Source organism: Ziziphus jujuba, chromosome 12 (genome assembly GCF_031755915.1).
Source record: "Ziziphus jujuba cultivar Dongzao chromosome 12, ASM3175591v1".
NCBI classification, from domain to species: Eukaryota; Viridiplantae; Streptophyta; class Magnoliopsida; order Rosales; family Rhamnaceae; genus Ziziphus; species Ziziphus jujuba.
In genome coordinates, this window is record NC_083390.1 from 16,762,712 (window position 1) to 16,783,573 (window position 20,862).

General features: G+C 30.5%; 3 protein-coding genes across 4 annotated transcripts; all 3 read right to left on the minus strand.

Moving 5' to 3' along the window:
• Window positions 1-249: 249 nt before the first annotated feature.
• On the minus strand, window positions 250-2,013 carry LOC107429115 (UDP-glycosyltransferase 89A2). Its single transcript, XM_016039761.4, has one exon. The coding sequence runs from the start codon at window positions 2,007-2,009 to the stop codon at window positions 585-587; it is 1,425 nt and encodes a 474-aa protein (XP_015895247.2). The 5' UTR covers window positions 2,010-2,013; the 3' UTR covers window positions 250-584.
• Window positions 2,014-15,166: 13,153 nt separating this feature from the next.
• Window positions 15,167-19,000, minus strand: LOC107429119 (UDP-glycosyltransferase 89A2). 2 transcript variants are annotated; one of them, XM_016039766.4, is made up of 2 exons: window positions 18,795-19,000; window positions 15,167-16,900 (listed from the first exon to the last, which is right to left on the minus strand). In XM_016039766.4, exon 2 carries the CDS (start codon window positions 16,867-16,869, stop codon window positions 15,340-15,342), a length of 1,530 nt encoding a protein of 509 aa, XP_015895252.2. In that variant the 5' UTR covers window positions 16,870-16,900; window positions 18,795-19,000; the 3' UTR covers window positions 15,167-15,339. The 2 variants fall into 2 exon arrangements, with proteins under 2 accessions (XP_015895252.2, XP_060669595.1); XM_060813612.1 differs by lacking the exon at window positions 18,795-19,000 and adding an exon at window positions 17,010-17,074.
• Window positions 19,001-19,617: 617 nt separating this feature from the next.
• On the minus strand, window positions 19,618-20,396 carry LOC107429116 (protein GOLVEN 7). The gene is made up of 3 exons (XM_016039762.2): window positions 20,321-20,396; window positions 20,132-20,178; window positions 19,618-19,887 (listed from the first exon to the last, which is right to left on the minus strand). The coding sequence occupies exons 1-3, from the start codon at window positions 20,394-20,396 to the stop codon at window positions 19,618-19,620; spliced, it is 393 nt and encodes a 130-aa protein (XP_015895248.2).
• Between the last annotated feature and the right edge of the window lie 466 nt (window positions 20,397-20,862).

The following is a 20,862-nucleotide window of genomic DNA, read 5'->3' on the forward strand; positions in this document are numbered from 1 at the left end:
TACAATTCAACAAAATTAATTTTTTAAAAAACAAGAAAAGAACATTTCTTTGCTTGGCAAAGGCACAGTCGTCCACCACCACAACCCTATTTATATATATAGATATATATATTGGTAATACCATTTAGCTTATACTTACACAGAGGTGATAAACCTCACATTCCAATAACCAGTAAAGATACAGTGTACTGGAGGATGATGACAAACCGTTTGGCCATGATATCATAAAGGATATGGTAGTGTGTAAAGAAAGCTAAGGCTCAAGGGATTAGGAGACAATATATAACCTTCTGGTATTTATCACATGTATTATCTAATAGCCTTGTACATATATGTGTTGAACAACTATGGAAAACACACGAGAGAATACAGTGAATTATTTCGTCAATATTCTTCAACTCTTTTTGTTAACTATGAGTTTCAACAAGAGGCTCTTGCTTTTTGCATGGAAAAAATGCAGAAAGAGACAATTTAGACTATAATTTAAAGTTGTCTTAATTTTTTGACAAGCTCATCCAGCAGCACTAATGCTCCAAAAGGCTGTCCCTCTGCTCTTTCACTTCACTCTTTTTGGCCCATCCACGTTACACACAAAGTAGGCGCAATTCTTTGACAAGCTCGTCCAGATTCTTGGATGAGGTTCCATCGACACTTACCGCTTGAACAGCCTTGTCCCTTACCTCTTTCACTTTCACTCTTTGTGGACCGTTCACATTATTCATTGACTCATCAATCACCTTTCCCAACTCGGCCGAGTCAGGAACTCCATCATCGCCTTCGCAAACCTTCACCGCCACTCCCATTTCATCCACCAGAAGTTTAGCATTCATATAATGATCAGCCTCCATTGGCCAAGTGAACAGCATCACTCCCGCTGATATCCCTTCCATTAACGAGTTCCAACCCGAGTAACTCAGAAACCCCCAAACCGCTCGGTGATTCAGTATCATCAACTGCGGAACCCATGTCCTCACCACCAGTCCTCTCCCTTGGATTCTTTCTTCGAACCCATCCGGAACGACGCCGTACCCTTCTTCCATTTCTCTCTCCGTACTAGTTTTCACGACCCATATAAACCGAGTCTTGCTACGCTCCAGCGCCGAAGCCAAACCCTCCATTTGTTTTCTCTTTAACAATTTCTGACTCCCGAAGCAAACGTACAGCACAGATTCATCAGCACACCCTTCGAGCCAGCCTAAAACATCACGTTCGCAGCCATGGAAATCCTTATCCGGTTTGCCTCGTTCCAAACTTTCCGGTAGAGTAAACAGGTTCAACGGGCCAACACCGTAGATGCGGTGGTGTCCCATTTTCTCTCTCAAATGGTCTAAGAAGTCACCTTCCAAAGCGTCGAAGCTGTTGAAAACCAAACCCCAACTTGAACGAATTGCAATGGAACCATCTCTAATCATCTGCTTCTCCGGATCGGATTCATCGAAGAAACGGATCACAGACGGCATATGCTCCTGCTTGAAAGAAGGTGATTTCGGAAGCTCATGAAAGTGGACAACCGGTGAAGAACGAACTGCGTTTAAATTACTCCAGCAATAGTCAGTTACTGAGAAACTACCAACGCTGTTGGAGAAGAAACAGATCCTCGGAATACGAATTCGAGCCGCCAGTTTCTGAGTCCAGCCGAGGAAGAAATCGGAGATAATAGCTACAGGAGGGTTAGCGTGGGAGTTGAACCACTGTACAATGGGATCGTGGAGCTTGGATAAAGCGTTGATCATGGCGATGTTTCCTCGTACTCCTGTTTCCCTGATGTTCTCTACTCCGGGAGGTAGTTTCGGGTGGGGAGGAAGGGGAAGGACCAAGGTTTCGATGGTCGGGTGGACGATGAGAAGTGGATCGAGAGCTGGGAGGTTCTTGGGGGTGACTAAGATGGTTAAGGCTATGCGGCGGAGAGAAAGTTGGTGGGCGAGATCAAGGAGTGCAAGAGAGTGGCCTTGTGCTGGGTATGGAAATACCAGCACGTGTGGTTGGTTCTCGCATATGGTGGCGGACATTGTTGGCGGGGTGTGTGACGAGCTAAAAAAAAGAAAGCAGAGGAAAAAAAAAAAAAAGAAGAAGGTTTTGGACGTCTGAAGTAAGCGATGAAAATATCTGTATGTATGGAAAATATTGAAGATATAATTCTATATATAATTTTATAGAAATGTTAAGATATAATTTTATTAAAAATATAATTTTATAAAAATATTTATAGAAATATTGATAAAATTATGAAAATTATAAATATTTAATTTAAAAAATATATTTTTATATAAAAATAATTAATATTGTAAAATAATATAAAAAATATAATAATTAAAATATAATAATAATAAAATAGTTTATAAATATTAAAAATTATTATAAATATAAAAAATATAATATTATTAATATTAAAATATATAAAATTTTCAAAAATTTAAACCTTTCTCCAAAACGCAAGTATTATTTCAAAATTAATACCTTTAACGGTAATCCTCCTATCTTAAACCTTTTGGTAAGCTTATTTTCTAATCTAGCACTTCAATCAACCACTCTCTCTACACTCCCTTATGATTTATAACTTTTCTACCGGCTATTCCCCGTTTCTTCCCCCCTCCCCACCTCGTCGTCCCCTCTATCGCCTGCTGCCACCAACCGCCAAACTTATTGTGGTCATTATTGCTGATCCTAATGATTTCATCCAAAGGTTCATCTTTGCTTCACATTTTCAATCGGCTGGGAAATCGTAGAGATATTTTGAATAAAATATTATTTCTAAGCTTCTAGAGAAGATAGAGAATAATAAATATGCAAACATTATTTTAGAAAGTATGTAGAAAGAAAAGTTAAGAATTGACAAGTGATAGACAATGTAAAAAATAAAATATTTTGATTGGAAAGAGATTATTAAATTTCTAAAAAAAAATAAATAATATTAAAAAATGTTTCGAGGACAGGTGAAATGGCTGGTATGTTTGAAAAGATGGCAATGGGAATAAACTGAAGGATAAGTTTAAGAACCAAAAAAAAAAAAGTTTTTATAGTGTATGAAATAAAACAATTAGAAAGACGAAAACAAGGAAAAAAAAATTAGAAAAAAAAAAGAAAAAAAAACGAAGTTGTGTGTGGTGAATGAGATGTGGCAAAACAAAATAATTTAAACAATAAAAAATTTTGTTAAAAAAATTAATTAGAAAAAATAGGAGGAAAAGGAGGCAGCCATAGAGGCAGATTGCTCTCCTCTTGGAAATAAAGCAGACGAGGCAGCACGATCACCCTCTTCTTGGATCTCTGAGGCAGCTTAGATCCTTTAAAGATAACGAAACCTCTTCTTTCTCTTTGTTGGTCAAAGATTCCAAGCAATTACGAAATCATGGAGGTGCTGTGGTGGTGGTCGTTGTTGAAGTCTTTGAGTTCGTTAACTCCCACAAAATATCACACTTCACACAAAAATTGGGTGATTTTTGGCTGGGAAAGACTAGAAGACATGAGAAAGAGAGAGAGTCGAGATTTCCATCATATTTACATTGACAATCGAAATTTTTATCGGATTTCCATAAATATCCAATGAAAATCCGAAATTTCCATCGTCGACATTCCTACGACATCTCTGACAGATATTTATTCCGCCCTTTATCAGTGTCGATGATCATTGAAACCCGATAATATCGTTGAAATTTCGATGATATCATCAACTTTTTCTTCCATGGTCTGGTCTCAGGTGGTTTGATGTTTGAAGTTGACGAATGCAGGTTATAGTTGGACTAGGACCACAAAGACACTTTATATATATTTATTAATTATTTGTAAGCAGATATCTTAGGCTTTAAGAAGTAAGGCAATGGATTCTGTTGGGAAAGCATATCACAAATTAACATTATTTTTTATTTATCTGTATCTTTATTAATTACATCTGTATTCTTATCATTATAATATAGTACTAGCTTGGTCCAGTTGATATGCGCTACATATGCATATTGAACCATGAGAATATCGACGACTTTTATAAATAAACTTTTTGTTGTATAGTTTCAGAATTTAAAAATGGCATATATATATATATATATATGTTAACCATGGGAGGCCCTACATAGGTCCCAGTGCTCCCTTAATTCTAATTCTATATTTTTTTTTCCTCCCTAATCGGTAATAATTTTTTATTTTATTTATTTTTGTATTACAAATGGAGGTGGAGGTAGATTTTCATCCAAACAAAATTCAAACTTTAGATGTGATTTGTTATTAGATCAAGCCTATAGATTTGTCTGACATTAATTAACTACAAAATCCTATTTCTAATTCTGTTCCACCAAATTAAAAATAGACATTTAATTTAAAAATCCCAGCTCATTTATTCATTTTCTCTCCCTCTCTGTTAAGTCTGCCACTCTGTTAATAAACAAAAACATGCTTGCCCACATGAAATTGCAAAATACCAGCATTTTTATTCTCAATTTTCAGTGGCTCCACTTTGATAAAATGTTAGAGAAACCTTAACCCCACTGTGCGGGCAGCCACCCACCTCAATTTCTGTTTGCTGTGCGGCAGAAAAAGAAAAAAATGTGTCGTCTTTTATTTTTATTTTTCCATTGGAAAACAAAATGTTCCCCCGTTGTGTTTTATTTATTTTTATTTTTTCTTTAAAACCCTCTCTCTCCGACCTTTTGTTATAAACTAAGACTTAAAAGTATTTCCACACCCATTTGATGGTTTAATAAAAGAAAAAAAATTTGTTGAGAATATAATGACATAAATAGTCTTCAATTTCACATAATAATGCACATTAGTCCACCAAATAAAATGACTAGTTTCATGTTCTTAATGTTTTTCTTGAGCAATAAATCAAAGAGTTGTACAGTATAATGTATATATATAATGAAATATTAATTTATAATTTCAACAAAATACATCTATCACCATATGTAAAAAGATACTTTTTTTGTTTCCGAAGAAACATAATAGATGTTCCCAAACAATACATTAAATAAAGTAAAAAAAAATATTACATGCTCGTGTAGCAAAAGAAAAAAAAAAGCCGGGGGGGAGGGGGGGGGGGGGGAGGGGGGTGGGGTTATTAACCACTGAGAAGATAATGTGTTTTTTTTTTTTTTTTTTTTTTTTTTGGTTCCCTTCTTAATGAGCAAAATTTTACCAAAATTTTACTGACTTTACTACAAACAAAAGGACAAAGAAATCGAGGAGAAATTGAGGTGAGGTGGTTAGCGCCAGTGAAGAAAATATCGATGTCGATGGAAATATCGAGGGTATGATTTTACGGAAATATCGATAGAAATATCGATATCGATGGAAATATCGGTGAAGTTACGAAAACTGTAAATTTTTAATTTATAATACAATTTTTTATATATGAGATAATTAATATAATAAAATTATATAAAAATACAATAATTAGAATGCAAAGATATTATTAACATAATTCATAAATATTAAAAATTATTGTAAATAAAGAAAATACAATATTTGTTATCACCAAAATATAAAAAATTTAACAAATAATATTAATATATATAAAATTATCAAATATAATTTATAATACATTATCAATACCAAAAAGAACTTTTTGATGTTTTGAATTGATTTGTTAATTCTATATAATCTGCAATTTCATATTATAGTAGCAAAAAATTATTTATTAATATCTTTACTATAATTAACTGATTTTAAACTATTTTGAAAAACTAAATTTAAAAAAGATAAAAAAAAAAGAAGAATCCAATTTTTTTTTCAAAATCAGTTTATTTTTGACCAAAAAAAAAAAGAATATAATATTATGATGGTTATTTTGTTAACCAAAGACATCAACAAATGGAAAAATAGTAGAAATATGTAAGCAAAGCACTTACCATTTACAATTCATTTGCCATTTACCATTTACTATTTTTACGTATTGTACAATTTATTATTAAAATATTATTTCTCTGGGTAATTAAAATCCGTCAATCCGTTAACTATTTTTGTGTATATATATATTTTCTAAATTATTAATATTTTATTATTTTTAATTATTTTAATTTTTAATTTTTTTATTCCTTTTACTGGGGATATTTTTCATTCTTCCACTCTCCTCTTCAATCTTCTTCCCGATCACTCAAAAGAAAATAGAAAGAAACCAGCAACCTTACGACAGCAACTCCCATAAACAATTTCTTTCCATTTTTGGACACCCACCAAAAAGTACTTATATTAAATTGATACCCACATTCCCAAGAACTTATAGCCACCTTTATTCGACAGTAAAATGGTTTAGGTTCGCCGAAAAATCATGAAAATTGATGGGGATTATATTTTCCAATCGGCATTTTTCGGTGAGTACCAAGTTGAATGGATGGGTATTGACATCTTGGGTAGCCCTTTGACGAGGGTTTTCATCAAATCTATCCATCTTTAGATTTATTGGTATCATCTTTCTCTCCCTTTATAGTTTCCCCCTCTTGGTTTTGTTTTTTATTTTCTTTATCTCATATTTTCCATTTTTTGGTCATTTTTCTAGAAATTTTTTCATCTTTTTTCTCAATTGAATCAATGAGATTTTGGCTAAGGTCGGTTTTTGGACCTTTTTGGTTTTGGGAAAGATCGAAAGAGATGAGAAACAAAGGTAGCCGAGATTTCATCGATTTCCATTAGTTTTCCATTGGATTTCCACAAATTTTTTGAAATTTCAACCGATTTCTTCCAACAATGACGATATTATACGGAATCGGCAATGTTTCCACGACATCACTAACAGAAATTTCTTCCCCCCCCCCCCCCCCCTCTATTGGTGTCGATGCTTGGCGATACCCAAAACTTTCGATGACATTTCGATGATTTCGGCGATATTTTATTCCTTGGTTAGCACATTATGGCAGGAGGGTTTCTCTAATATTTAATAGTGAGGTCCATTAAAAATTGAGAACAGAAAAGCTTGTACTTTGCAATCTCACGTGGGCAAGCAATTTTCATTTATTAACGTAGTGGCATGGACGTAAAAGAGAGGGAGAGAAAATGAATAAATGATTAGCAATTTAATTTTAAATCAAATGTATATTTTTAATTGGTGAGATAAAATTTGGGATAGAATTTTAAAGACAGAAGATTCTTATTCAATATTTATATCTATATAAAATAAATATCTTGCTATTTGAAATAGAAAAACGTGGCTGAAATGAATTCATAATTTCTCTGTTACTATTTTCATTTAGAGATTGGTCTAGTTAAGCTATGATTAGACAATATCAATTTGCTACATAATGGTTATATAGCATGCAATCAAATTTAACAAGCTCATATAAATTTGAAAGTTTTGATAGTACCTAAAAGAAGAACATTGTGAAAGTTGCAAGGGGAAAAAAAGGTATAAAGTTAGACTCCATGTGAACGAATGCCTGGCTTTGTCCATGCATCTCCATTTATAAAATACTCTACAGGCTTGGAAAATGAATAATATTAATAGCTAAATCATTATAAGTAAGTGCTTGAGCCTTTTGTTGGCATTATACTTTAAGTATATTTATAATTGACATTATGCGAAATTTGCTTATTAGCGACGCAATTAAATGCTTTAAATGCAATAAACGGAGATACATTTCACAAAATCACCAAATGTCGAGTCGCTAAAAACATTATACCAATAGCGATGTAGAAATAAAAGTTGCCTAATGTGAACTAAACAGCAACGCAGTACAACAACAAGTCGCTAAATGTAAAGAGACTTGCGACGCTAAACATAGAGGAATCCGCGACTCTAACTCTTTACGTTGCTAATTTTTACATCTATACTGCATCGTTGTTTTATGTAAATTCATACATCACTAATATGGAAGAAACAACAACTCTACATTTTATGCATCGCTAATTGTTAGAAATTTTAGCGACTTATTATAATTCATCGCTGTTTTATGTAAATATATGCATCGCTAAATTGTAGAATTTTGAGCGACTTGTGTAGTTGTATATCGCTATTTACTTACAACTACGTGTCGCTAATTTCATATATATTTAATCTTTAGCGACTTGTTATTTTACATTGCTATATATTTAAATAAAAGCATCACTAAAAACAGGGACGCAAGTCTAGAGCATTGCTAAAGGTCGAAAATGGCGACCATGTTTTTATTGTGCATCGCTAAAGGTCGAAAATGGCGACAATGTTGTTATTATGTGTCACTAGAAGTCTTTTTAGCGTCAATTTTCTTCTTGTACATCGCTGTTGCTTTTTTTTAATTGTTAAAAGTTATTAAAAAAATAATAAATACAAAAAAATTAAAATTAGCTTCATTCAAAATAATTAGAATACAAAAATTGAAAGTAAACATTTTCATAACAAAATAATTATCAAATAAATTAAACAGTATCTCATGAAATATTTTTACAATTCGGTAAACTATTGTATATGCAAAAGCAAAAGCAATATTAACTAAATCTTCATGAATTGCATATTTATTGAGATAGAAGTTGTCATCCTCTTGTTGACGATATTACACATCCTCATACTGCATATGAAAAAATTAATAAATTTATAAACATTTATGTAAAATAAATATATATTAATTATTAAAAAGTAATAATTTAGTAGATAAAAATTTAAAGAATATTCTCGTTGTTCATATGAAAGCGAATAAAAAAATTAATTAAATGGATAATAATAAATGTCATAAATATTACTTAAAACATATAAATAAATCTACGTACCAATTTATTTAGAAGGTATTTGTTATCCATATCCCCTCACAATTGTTACGAACATAGCCACTCTCACATTCATCCTCATTATTATTTTCATCAACACTTGGCAACTATATGACAAATGGATTGTGAGCCATTGTAGTATCGTCAAGAACATCTTCTTCAACAAAAGTACAATGTTGTGGTGGAGTTGAAATAACAGACCATCTCGAAGATCTTTAACATAAAATACTTGTTGAACTTAACAAAATAATGTCAAGCAATATCACAAACAAAATATCTACAAAAACAAGATTAAGAAAACCCAATGAACCTAACCTAAGGTTAAAATGAAGAAAAAAAAAAAAAAAAAAAAAAAACCTAACCCACCACATGTCACCGCCAACCACAAAGAAAAAAGAAACTCACTAAAACGATGGAGATGAAGAAACAAGAAACCCAGCTAACCACGAGGGTGAAATAGATAAACCCAACTTCCCGACAGAAACATAGGCAAATGAAAAATGAAACCCGAAATATCTAACTCTTCATGTCTCTCTTAGATTGCTTCCAAATATAATATCTATTAGGTAGTGTACTTGATGTAGTTTTAAAAAAGAAAAGAGATTCAAAGGAGCGAATAAAAATTTTAAAACGCGCCAAAAATTTTCAGAACAGGCGTGTAAAATTTTAAAACCCTTTTTAAGATTCTTTTTTTCTTTTTAAAATTAAGAGAACAGGCGACGCATTTACATCTTAAAGCGTCGCTTGTTCCATCAATGTCATTATTTTTTTTTTTGTTTTTTAATTAGTTTTTTATTCTTCATTTAAAAATAAATATTGAAAATATTTCTTATATATGTGAAACAAAATTACCAAAGTGGTAGTTTAATTATTTTGTTTTCCAAGTACAGTTTATTTATTTTAAAATCTTGTTCTAAGCTTTATTTTTTATTCCTTAATTTGATGGAACAATCGATGCATAAAAAGCAAAAAGAATCGCTAGATACTTTTTATTTTATTTTTTTTATTTTTTAATTGTTATTAATTTGCTTTTAAAGTATAGTTTATTTACTTAAAAATATATTTTTTTTTAACTAAGAGAATAGGCGACGCATTTACAATTAAAAGCGACGCCTTTTCTATCAATTTAATTTTTTTTCTTTGGTTATTTTTTTATTTTTCATCTACAAATAAATATTAAAAATAGTTAAAGAATAAAAGTATAAAAAAAATAGTTAAAGAATAAAAGTCAAAAAAAAAATGAAATAGGCATTCGTAAACATTGCGTCTCCTGTTCTTTTTTTTATATAACAAAAATACTAGTTAAAATACTTGAAAATTTAATAAAAAAATAATTTGTACTTGAAAAATAAAAAAATTAAACAAAAATAATTAATATATTTAATTAATATTTTATTATATTTTATTCATATTTTTATTAACTCTCTATTAAAATTTTAAAAATAATTAAATTTATCACAATATTTTTATTTCCTATCTATTAAATATGTATTAACTATTTATAAAATCATTAATTTTAAAATAATAAAATTATTATATGAATTAATATTTCATTTATTTGAAATATTAGATTCTTATGCCAATATTTATTTGAATTTTATTATTTATAAATTATTTTATATGAATTTATCTATCAAATAATTCTAATTTGATAAACTAAAAAGTAACTTTCAAATTGAAAAAAAAAAAGCGTTGCTAAATATTGGAATAGACGACACTTTTCTGAGGTTATAACTTTTAGATTCATCGCTAAATGTAAGAATAAACAATACATTTTGAAAAAAGAGTCGCTAAATGCGATAAAAGGCGACGCATTGTTAAAAAAAATTTCTTATTAGTTTTTAAAAATAAAAAAAGTTTTTTAAATAATTTTTCATTACCTCTTTAACATAAAAAAGCTTTTTAAATAATTTTTGAAGTCTTGAATGACATAATTATTAAGAGGCAATCTCTTAAAAATAATTTTTATTTATAAAATTATTTTTATAAGCATAAATAATTGATATATTATTAATTTATATATTATGTTATAGAAGTATAACAAGTAATTTATCATAGAAACACAAATAAATTAAAGGAATTGCTTAATAATTTTGCCTCATATTTCTATCTATTAAAATTTTAAAAATAATTAAATTTATTACATTTTTATTTCCTATCTATTAAATACGTATTAACTATTTATGAAATTATTAATTTTAAAATAATAAAATTATTATATAAGTTAATATTTCATTTATTTGAAATATTAGATCTTATGCCAATATTTATTTAAATTTTATTGTCTATAAATTATTTTGTATGAATTTATCTATCAAATAATCCTAATTTGACAAAACTAAAAAGTAACTTTCAAATTGAAAAAACAAACAAACATCGCTAAAGGCTGGAATAAGCGATGGTTTTATAATTTCCAAATTTGTAGCTAAATGTAGGAATAGGTGATGCATTTAGAAAAAAAAGTTGCTAAATGCGATAAAAGGCGATGCATTGTTAAAAAAAATCTCTTATTAGTTTTTAAACATAAAAAAAGTTTTTTAAATAATTTTCCATTACCTTTTTAACATAAAAAAAGCTTTTTAAATAATTTTTGAAGTCATGAATGACATAATTATTGAGAGGCAATCTCTTAAAAATAATTTTTATTTATAAAATAATTTTTATTTTTATAAGCATAAATAATTGATATATTATTAATTTATACATTATGTTATAGAAGTATAACAAGTAATTTATCATAAAAACACAAATAAATTAAAGGAATTGCTTAATAATTTTGCCTCATATTTCTATCTATTAAAATTTTAAAATAATTAAATTTATCACATTTTTATTTCCTATCTATTAAATATATATTAACTATTTATGAAATTATTAATTTTAAAATAATAAAATTATTATATAAGTTAATATTTCATTTATTGGAAATATTAGATCTTATGCCAATATTTATTTAAATTTTATTGTCTATAAATTATTTTATATGAATTTATCTATCAAATAATCTTAATTTGACAAAACTAAAAAGTAACTTTCAATTTGAAAAAAAAACAAACGTCGCTAAAGGCTGGAATAGGTGATGCTTTTCTAAGATTATAATTTCCAAATTTGTAGCTAAATGTAGGAATAGGCGATGCATTTAGAAAAAAAAAAAGTTGCTAAATGCGATAAAAGGCGATGCATTGTTAAAAAAAAGTCTCTTATTAGTTTTTAAACATAAAAAAAAACAAATTTAAATAATTTTTCATTACCTTTTTTACATAAAAAAAAGCTTTTTAAATAATTTTTGAAGTCTTGAATGACATAATTGTTGAGAAGAATTCTCTTAAAAATAATTTTTATAAGCATATATAATTTATATATTATTGAAATATACATTATGTCATAGAAGTATAACAAATAACTTATCATAGAAACATAAATAAATTAAAAGAATTGCTTAATAATTTTGTCTTATATTTCTATCTATTAAAAATTTCAAAATAATTAAATTTATCACATTTTTATTTCCTATCTATTAAATATGTATTAATTATTTATAAAATTATTAATTTTAAAATAATAAAATCATTATATGAGGAATAGGAGACACAATCAAAAGGAATTGCATCGCCTGTTCAAATTTTTTTTTTTTAATTTGTTCCCTTTTTTTTAAAAACAAAAATACAATTTAAAAAATTGAAAATTTAAATAGAAAATAAACTGCACTTGAGAAACAAAATAATTAGAGAACAACAATAAAAGTAATCATATCAGGCAACAGGTGATGCAATCAGGGGAATTGCATCATCTGTTCCAAAAAATTTTTTTTTAATTTGTTCCCCTTTTTTTATAAAAAAAAAATAAAGTTTAAAATATACAAATTTAAACAGAAAATAAAATGTACTTGAGAAATAAAATAATTAGAAAACAATAATAAAAATAATCATAAAAATCAATAGGCGACGCAATCAATGAGAATTGCATCGCTTGTTCCAATTTTTTTTTAATTTGTTTTCTTTTTAAAAAAATAAAAATACAATTTAAAAACTTGCAAATTTGCGTAGAAAATAAACTTTACTTGGGAAACAAAAAAAATTAGAGAGCGACAATAAAAATAATTATAAAAGGGAACAAGTGACGCAATCAGAGGGAATTGTGTCGCCTATTCCATTTTTTTTTTTACTTTGTTTTTTTTAAAAAAAATAAAAATACAATTTAAAGACTTGCAAATTTAAACAGAAAATAAACTGTGCTTGAGAAATAAAATAATTAAAGAACAACAATAAAAATAATCATATCAGGCAACAGGCGATGCAATCAGGGGGAATTGCATCGCCTGTTCCATTTTTTAAAATTTGTTCCTCTTTTTTTTAAAAACAAAAATACAATTTAACGACTTGCAAATTTAAATAGAAAATAAACTGTACTTGAGAAACAAAATAATTAGAGAATAACAATAAAAATAATCATAAAACGCAATAGGTGATGTAATCAATGGGAATTGTATCGCCTGTTCCAAATTTTTTTTAAAAAAAAAATAAAAATACAATTTAAAGACTTGCAAATTTACACAAAAAATAAACTTTGCTTGGGAAACAAAAAAATTAGAGAGCGACAATAAAAATAATTATAAAAGGGAACATGCGACGCAATCAGGGGTTATTTGTCGCCTGTTCCATTTATTTTTTAATTTGTTTCCTCTTTTTTTTAAAAAAACAAAAATACAATTTAAAGACTTACAAATTTAAACAAAAAATAAACTATTCTTGAGAAACAAAATAATTTGAAAACGACAATAAAAATAATCATAAAAGTCAACCAGCCAAGCAATCAGGGGGAATTGCATGGCCGATTCCCCTTTTTTTTTTTTTTTAATTTGTTCCCTTTTTTTGAAAAAACAAAAATACAATTTAAAGAATTGCAAATTATTTAAGAAAAAATAATATTCCTTCACATATTAAGAAATATTTTCAGTATTTATTTGTAGATAAATTAAATATATAAAATAATTAAAGGACAAATGGAAATGATGTAACAGGCGACACTGTTTTGATTAAATGCGTTGCCGTTAACAAAAAATGTTTATGAGATTGGCAATGTAAAGTAAGGATATGGTGACTTTTTTTCAGTAAATGCATCACCTGAAATATCTGGTGACTCTTTATGCTATTAATGCGTCGTCTGTTCCCTTGAAATAAAGGGAAAAAAATACTTTATCAGGATTGCAACTTGCAATATCAAATAAACTATCATTGACTCATAATCAAATAACTAATAAAATAAATTAAAAAATGAATAAAACAACAAAAGCCGAAGCTGTTGAGTCATATATTTAGCAGCGCTGAAAATCAAGGTCGCTTATTTTTGTTTTTAGCGACCTTCAATTCATTTGTTTCTTAGCGTTGCTAATTTTATGTCGCCAGATCTCAATTTTTTTGTATTTAGTGATGCCGTGGAAAGTGCGTTGCTTATTATCTTATTAAGCGATGTTTTATTGCGTATTTTTTTATTACGTCATAAATTTGGTGTCGCTAAATTGCTATTTTCGCGTAGTGTGATGTGACCAAAACATGAAGTGATAAGGGAAAAACAAAACAAAAACAATAACACAGTAAGGGCATAATACGAATATATGGCAGGGCATGCACACACTCAAATGAAAAACTTGACTATATTCTAAAGTTTAGTTTACATGTTCAGCACCTAACAATTTAACATAAAAGAATCGAGAAAGATATTGAACTTTATTATATTTGTATGAAAAATGATATTTGTTATTATTGGTGAATAAGCAAATAATCAAATTTGATATTTCTATAAGCAACCTTGGTCTCACTTTCTGTAACTACAATTAACTTGACAAAACTCCAACAGAGAAGTAGTTGAGCTATCGTTGAAGCTTAGAATCTTGTAAGCACCTCCGAATCCTTCTTCTTGGAATCTTTAAGCTCCTCCAAATCCTTCTTCTGAATTAGGGTTTGTGTTGGTAGTTCAAAGGATGTGACGAGGGAGGTGAAGAGGAAATATAAACTGAATCAAAAGCTAATTCTTATCCACCAAATGTTCTTGATTTTGGTCACAAACAACGCACAAGTGGGTGTTCCATTAGCCTCTCCAAACACACGTTTTAAATTGTATTGAAATAATATTGAAACAGTAATTCAAACGCTAATATATCAAAGTTTTTAATTCAGTTAGTAACATGATAAATACACTAAAATTCAAAATAAAATGTAATTAACCTTAAGAAAAAAAAATTATGGGTAGTGATTACTCAACTTTATTATATAATCAATCTAGATGGTAAATTTGACAAGAAATGAGAGTTGATGTGACAAATATAAGAAAAAAAATTTTTTCTTTTTTTGGCTTCAAGTTCAAAGGCAAGAAATTAACAATCAGACCATATAAAAAAACTACTAATTTCAATCAGATTTGGCACTTCGTGTGTATATAAATAACAAGTGACTTGATTTTCTTTTGGTAAATAAGTCATGCCCTGAGTTGGAAACAAAGAAAGTTGGCTTAAGAAATACAATTCCATTTCTATTGTTGTCAAAACCCAGAATATAATATAGTAATATATAGAGTAATAGGGCGTAATAATCCGTTCAAACACCCAAAAAAAAAAAAAAAAAAAAAGAGAGTAATAATCCGTTAAAAATATGAATAATATACACATACATATAAATATTATGACACTTTAAGGAGGTGCAATTCTCTTACAAGCTCATCCAAATCCTTTGAAGAACTCCCACCATCCTTCACTGCAGCAAAGGCCTTGTCCTTCATCTCTTTGGCTTTAACCTTTTCAGGACAATCCAAAGTCATTGACTCGGCAATCAACTTTCCCAACTCGTCCGAGTCAGGCACTCCATCACCTCCTTCACAGACCTTCACAGCCATTCCCATATCCTCCACCAAAAGCCTAGCATTCACAAACTGGTCAGCCTCCATCGGCCAAGCCAGTATCATCACCCCAGCTACTATCCCTTCCAAGGTCGAGTTCCATCCACAGTGACTCAGAAACCCACCCACAGCTCGGTGACTCAGTATCGTCACCTGTGGGGCCCACTTCCTGACCACCAATCCTCTTCCAGCAACCCTTTCATCAAACCCATCTGGTACAACTCCATACCCGTTTTCCACCTCTTGATCCGTACCCACTTTAACAACCCAAACAAATCGGGTCCTGCTTTGCTCCAACCCGGAAGCCAAAGCCTCCATTTGTTCCCTAGTCAGCAATTTCTGACTCCCAAAACAAACGTAAACCACAGACCCATCGGGGCACCCATCGAGCCAGTCTAGAACATTCGAACCCGAATTCTCATCCAGTTTTGCCCGATCTAAACCTTCGGGAATACCGATCAAGCTCAACGGGCCAACTCCATAAACCCGACGGAGCCCCATTTTGGTCCTCAAATGGTCAAAATATTCACTTTCTAAATCTTCAAAGCTATTAAAGATACAACCCCAACTGGAGAGATTTGAGGTCAGAGATTCTTGAACGATTTCCATATCGGGATCAGATTCGTCGTAGCGTCGGACAATGGAAGGGAGATGATCGTGCTTGAAGGACTGACATCTCGGAAGTCCATGGAATTCAACGACCGGTTGATGAAGAACCGTACGGATATCACGCCAGCAGTGGTCGAGAACGGAGGCTAAGTAAACTCTGATGGAGAAGAAACTGATTCTGGGGATGCCTATCCGATTGGCCAATCGCAGAGTCCAACCGAGGAAGAAATCGGAGACGATGGCGACGGGAGGGTTAGGATGCTGATTGAACCACTCGACAATTGGTTGTTGGAGATCAGAGAGAGCATTGATGATGGGGATATTCCCTGGGTTCCCGATTTGCCTAACGTTTTCGACTCCGGGAGGTAGTTTGGGATGGGGAGGAAATGGAAATGTTAAGGTTTGGATGGTGGGGTGAGCCACGAGAAGACGGTGGAGGTCAGGAAGGTTTTTGGGGGTCGTCAAGATGGTAATGGAGAGGTTACGAAGAGAGAGTTGGTGGGTGAGATCGAGAAGAGCTAGTGAATGGCCTTGTGCTGGGAACGGGAACATCAAGATGTGTGTCGACTGCTTGTTTTTTGGGGTGGACATTGTTTTGGAAGGAGATAAGAATTTGGATAGACTTGTTAAAAAGAAAGATAACCGTTGCGTTATATTTCTTATTGTGGAAGAAAAAAACTTTATGATATTCAATGTAAGTTTCATACAATTTACCAATTTGGATTCCGCAAAGGATCTGAAAGCAAAGACAGACAAATAAACGTTAGTCAAGTTACTTTCTTTTTTTTTTTTAATAGATAAATGTTAAATAAAATTTCCAATTATCGACACATGCAGAACCATACACGTATATTTTGTCGGTAGGCATGTCAACGGTGCGTGGAGAATTTTCCATCCTATCCCCGTCGTTTTCCTTATTTTTTAGATGTAGGGCAAGAATGGGAATTTTTCTATCAGGACAGAACGGAGCAGTTTTTTTTTTTTTTAATTAATATAATTTTTTTTGAAGTATTTATATAAAAAAAATTTTGTAAATAAAATATAAATAAAATGATTAAAATCCAATAAAATTACAATAAAATGTATTAAGTTTTAAAATAAAAATATATTAAAATACATCAAAATTCAAATTTATTATTATAATAAAATATATTTTAAAAAAAATACAATATAATATATAAACATAAAATTTATAAAAATACACACATAAAATAAAATTTAACTTTTTATTTTTTTAAATCTCCATGGAAAAATATTCTGTAAAATTTAATTGCTATAAAAATAAACAAAAATATTAAATAATATCAATAATTTTTTTAACAATTAAATGTACACATTTTTTGTAATAAATAAATTTAATTTACTTCCTTATCTAGAAGAATAAGCTAATAAAAATATATATATATATATATATATAATCAGCAAGCATTTTTTTGTCCCCCCTCGAAAACAGGGTTTTCATAATCAGCAAGCATCCATCAAACTCACCAAAAGGCATTCATAATTCATAAAGCAAGAACGTGCCAGGCCCAATATGTGAAGCAAATACAAAAAGCTTTGACTTCTAGCACCAACTAAATATATATATATATATAATCAGCAATCATCTTTTTAATTTTTTTTTGATTTTTTATTTTCTCTAAAACAGGGGTTTCATTATCAGCAAGCATCCATCAAACTCACCAAAAGGCATTCATAATTCATAAAGCAAGAACGTGCCAGGCCCAACATGTGAAGCAAATACAAAAAGCTTTGACTTCTAGCACCAACTAAATATATATATATATAATCAGCAAGCATCCATCAAACTCTTTTGATCAACCAACCGGAGCTTTTTCCACAATAATAGACTCCTATATACATGAATCATGATTAACACTAATCTCCCAATCTCTACCTAAAAATATTTTTACATGGACCTGCTCAGATAAAGTTTCGTACTACTGATCATAGCAAGCTAGTTATCCTTTTTGCATCATGCAAGTGCTTGCACTTGCCTTTTTGATTCCACTCCTTTATTTTCAATGTCGTAAATTAATTGAGTTGTTAGAGTGAAGAATTCTTGTTCGTAAGTAAGATAGTTTACTAAAAGATTGATATGCAATGAATGAGTTACATAATGTCTAACTTTTAGGTGTGGTTGCTTCTTCAATGATATTTGCTGGGTCTATCTTAAAATACTATTGTATACAGTTGACCATAAGCATATCTGTTTTTCTATGTTTTTTCCTGTTTGACGCTGTCAAGGTCCAGCATTTATAAGTGTATGACTTGTATTCTTTTTCACTTGCAGCTTGAGCAAAGTGTGACTGAGATAGGACAGTTCTACCTAACCACAAATAAAACGCAGCCAAAGGCATCTAAAAGCACCATTACTGTCAAGGATAAAGATAAAGAGAAACATATCCCAAGTGTTAAGAAGCAGCAGCAAGATGCAACTCGTAGGGAAGCGGTTTTTTTTTTTTTTCCCAATACCCTCTGTTCAAATTATCGATATCAACTATAACTCCATATCATATATCATATACATTAATTAGAAGGACTAAACCCTAAAGAAATAAAAATTGAGACGAGAAAAAAAAAGGAAAAAACAAAAATAAAGGAAAGAACAGAGACAAAAGATCTCATACCTTGGTGAATGGTCTAGATTTGGGCGGCAAGTGGCAGTAGCTCTGTAGCTGAAGCTGGTGAAGGAGAAAGGTGATGAGAGTTGGTGAATGGTCTGGATCAGTGCATCTGGTGGCAGCAGCTGTGAGTGTGACTGTGAGCTTGTGAGGTGAAGCTTTGAAGGTGAAGGTGAAATGTGAAGACTGAAGACGGCAGCAAGAAGATAATGAAATGGGTTGTTTTCCTCAAGGGTTTTTTTTACTTTTACATAAATTAAATTATATAAAAATAATAAAAAATATATATTTATCAGGCCGGGTTATTATTCACCGAGCCCGGTCCGGTTCTGATCCGGGTTTTAGTTTACTGGTCCGAACTGGCCCCGCAACGGAGCGGTGCACTGTGGATTTTGAGCCGTGGGGGTTAAATTGCCATCCTTATTTGTCGGACTTTTTCCATTTGCATAATGTTTACAAACGTACCTCTTTTGCATTTTTTGTTTTTATGTCCAAAATTGTTCAAGACATTATCACCTTAGAACATATTACCTTTAAGTTCCGCCCTTCTTAGACAAAAAATTACCTAAATAAAAGAATTGGTGTATATGCACAAACATTTCCAAAAACAATTTATGTAATAAGGTGCATGAGCAATCAACAAATAATAGAAATGTGGCAAAAAGAGATACACTATCATCGGATTAATACATTAAAATCTAAATATGTAAAAAAAAGAAAAAAGGGTTAACAGAAAATATCTAGTTCTGTATATATAATATATCAAAGACAAAATCACTAAGGGCACACAAAACTTGATTCATTTCAAAAGCACTTGCATCGATATTCTTCAGTTATTCTTAGGGGGGTGGTGTCTAGGTGGATGATAATCGGCACTGAAAGCTACAAAACCAGCATCTTCATCATCATCGTCAACATCATGTACCTCTGGGGAGAAATAATGGCCAACACTTTGTTTATGTTCCATTTTTGAACCCCATTTTCCTGCAGCTTGGCCAGTCCCAGCACCATGCTCTTTAACCTTTTGGACCGCCATTTTCCTTCCTCCTATTTCGTTCTCAGCAACATTAGTTGCATAGCTTACCACTTCTTTCAGTCCCTGTGAAAACAACATCATAAAAATACTTTCAACCTCTAAAATTGATACACAAACACTCAAATAGATACACACATACGTACATGCATATACATAAACATGTAAAACATACATAAAATAATAAAATGATATTTTATTTAGGATTTTAGACGTTCATAATTTCCAGTAATGTAACATTGGTAATGGTCCATAACTTAGTGTTAACCACCACCCCAAAATAATGTATAAATAGTTACTTATTGATTACCTTTCTGTTAATGTCTGGGATACTTCGATCTGGTGCAGAGTTCCCATCTTCATACATAAAGAAACCAAAAAAAAAAAAAAAAAAGGAACAAAAAAAAAACAAAAAACGATTTGAATTATCCCAACTCGAAATGGATAACATGATTTTTTTTCACTTGGAACATATGAAGATAGAAGCATAAATAAATACCTTGTTGGGATTGTGCTAAAAACAACCATGTAAACATGAGTAAGCACGCAATCATCAACTTCAGAGAAGCAGCCATATTTGATATAGCTTCGTTTTCTTTCCTTGGGTATGTCTGTTGTAAAGCATAATCAGAAGTGGAAAAATAAATGAAAGAATGTTGATTTTATATATAGAAATAAACAAACAAACCAAAGTCAAAAACAGGTCCAACACAATGTATAAGCAAATCAACACTAGGTTCCAGAACCCTGCCTTTCACATTTTTCAAAATATATATTGCATAAAACATCGCGAAGCCCATGTGTAAGTTCAATCTCAAGGCATATAGACAAGGATTTCATGTATTTTGCAAATAATATTCAAATTGGAATTTTTAGTTACAAAATGACAAAAAATTAGTATATTGGCGTAAAACGGAAGGTACGGGTGTTTTGCGCCTGTCCTCCGCCACGCATTCAACGAGAAGAGCATTTAGTTTTTTTAAGCCTGGCAATTGCCGAGGTAAATTCGTATTATATTTTCTATATATATTTAATTATTCT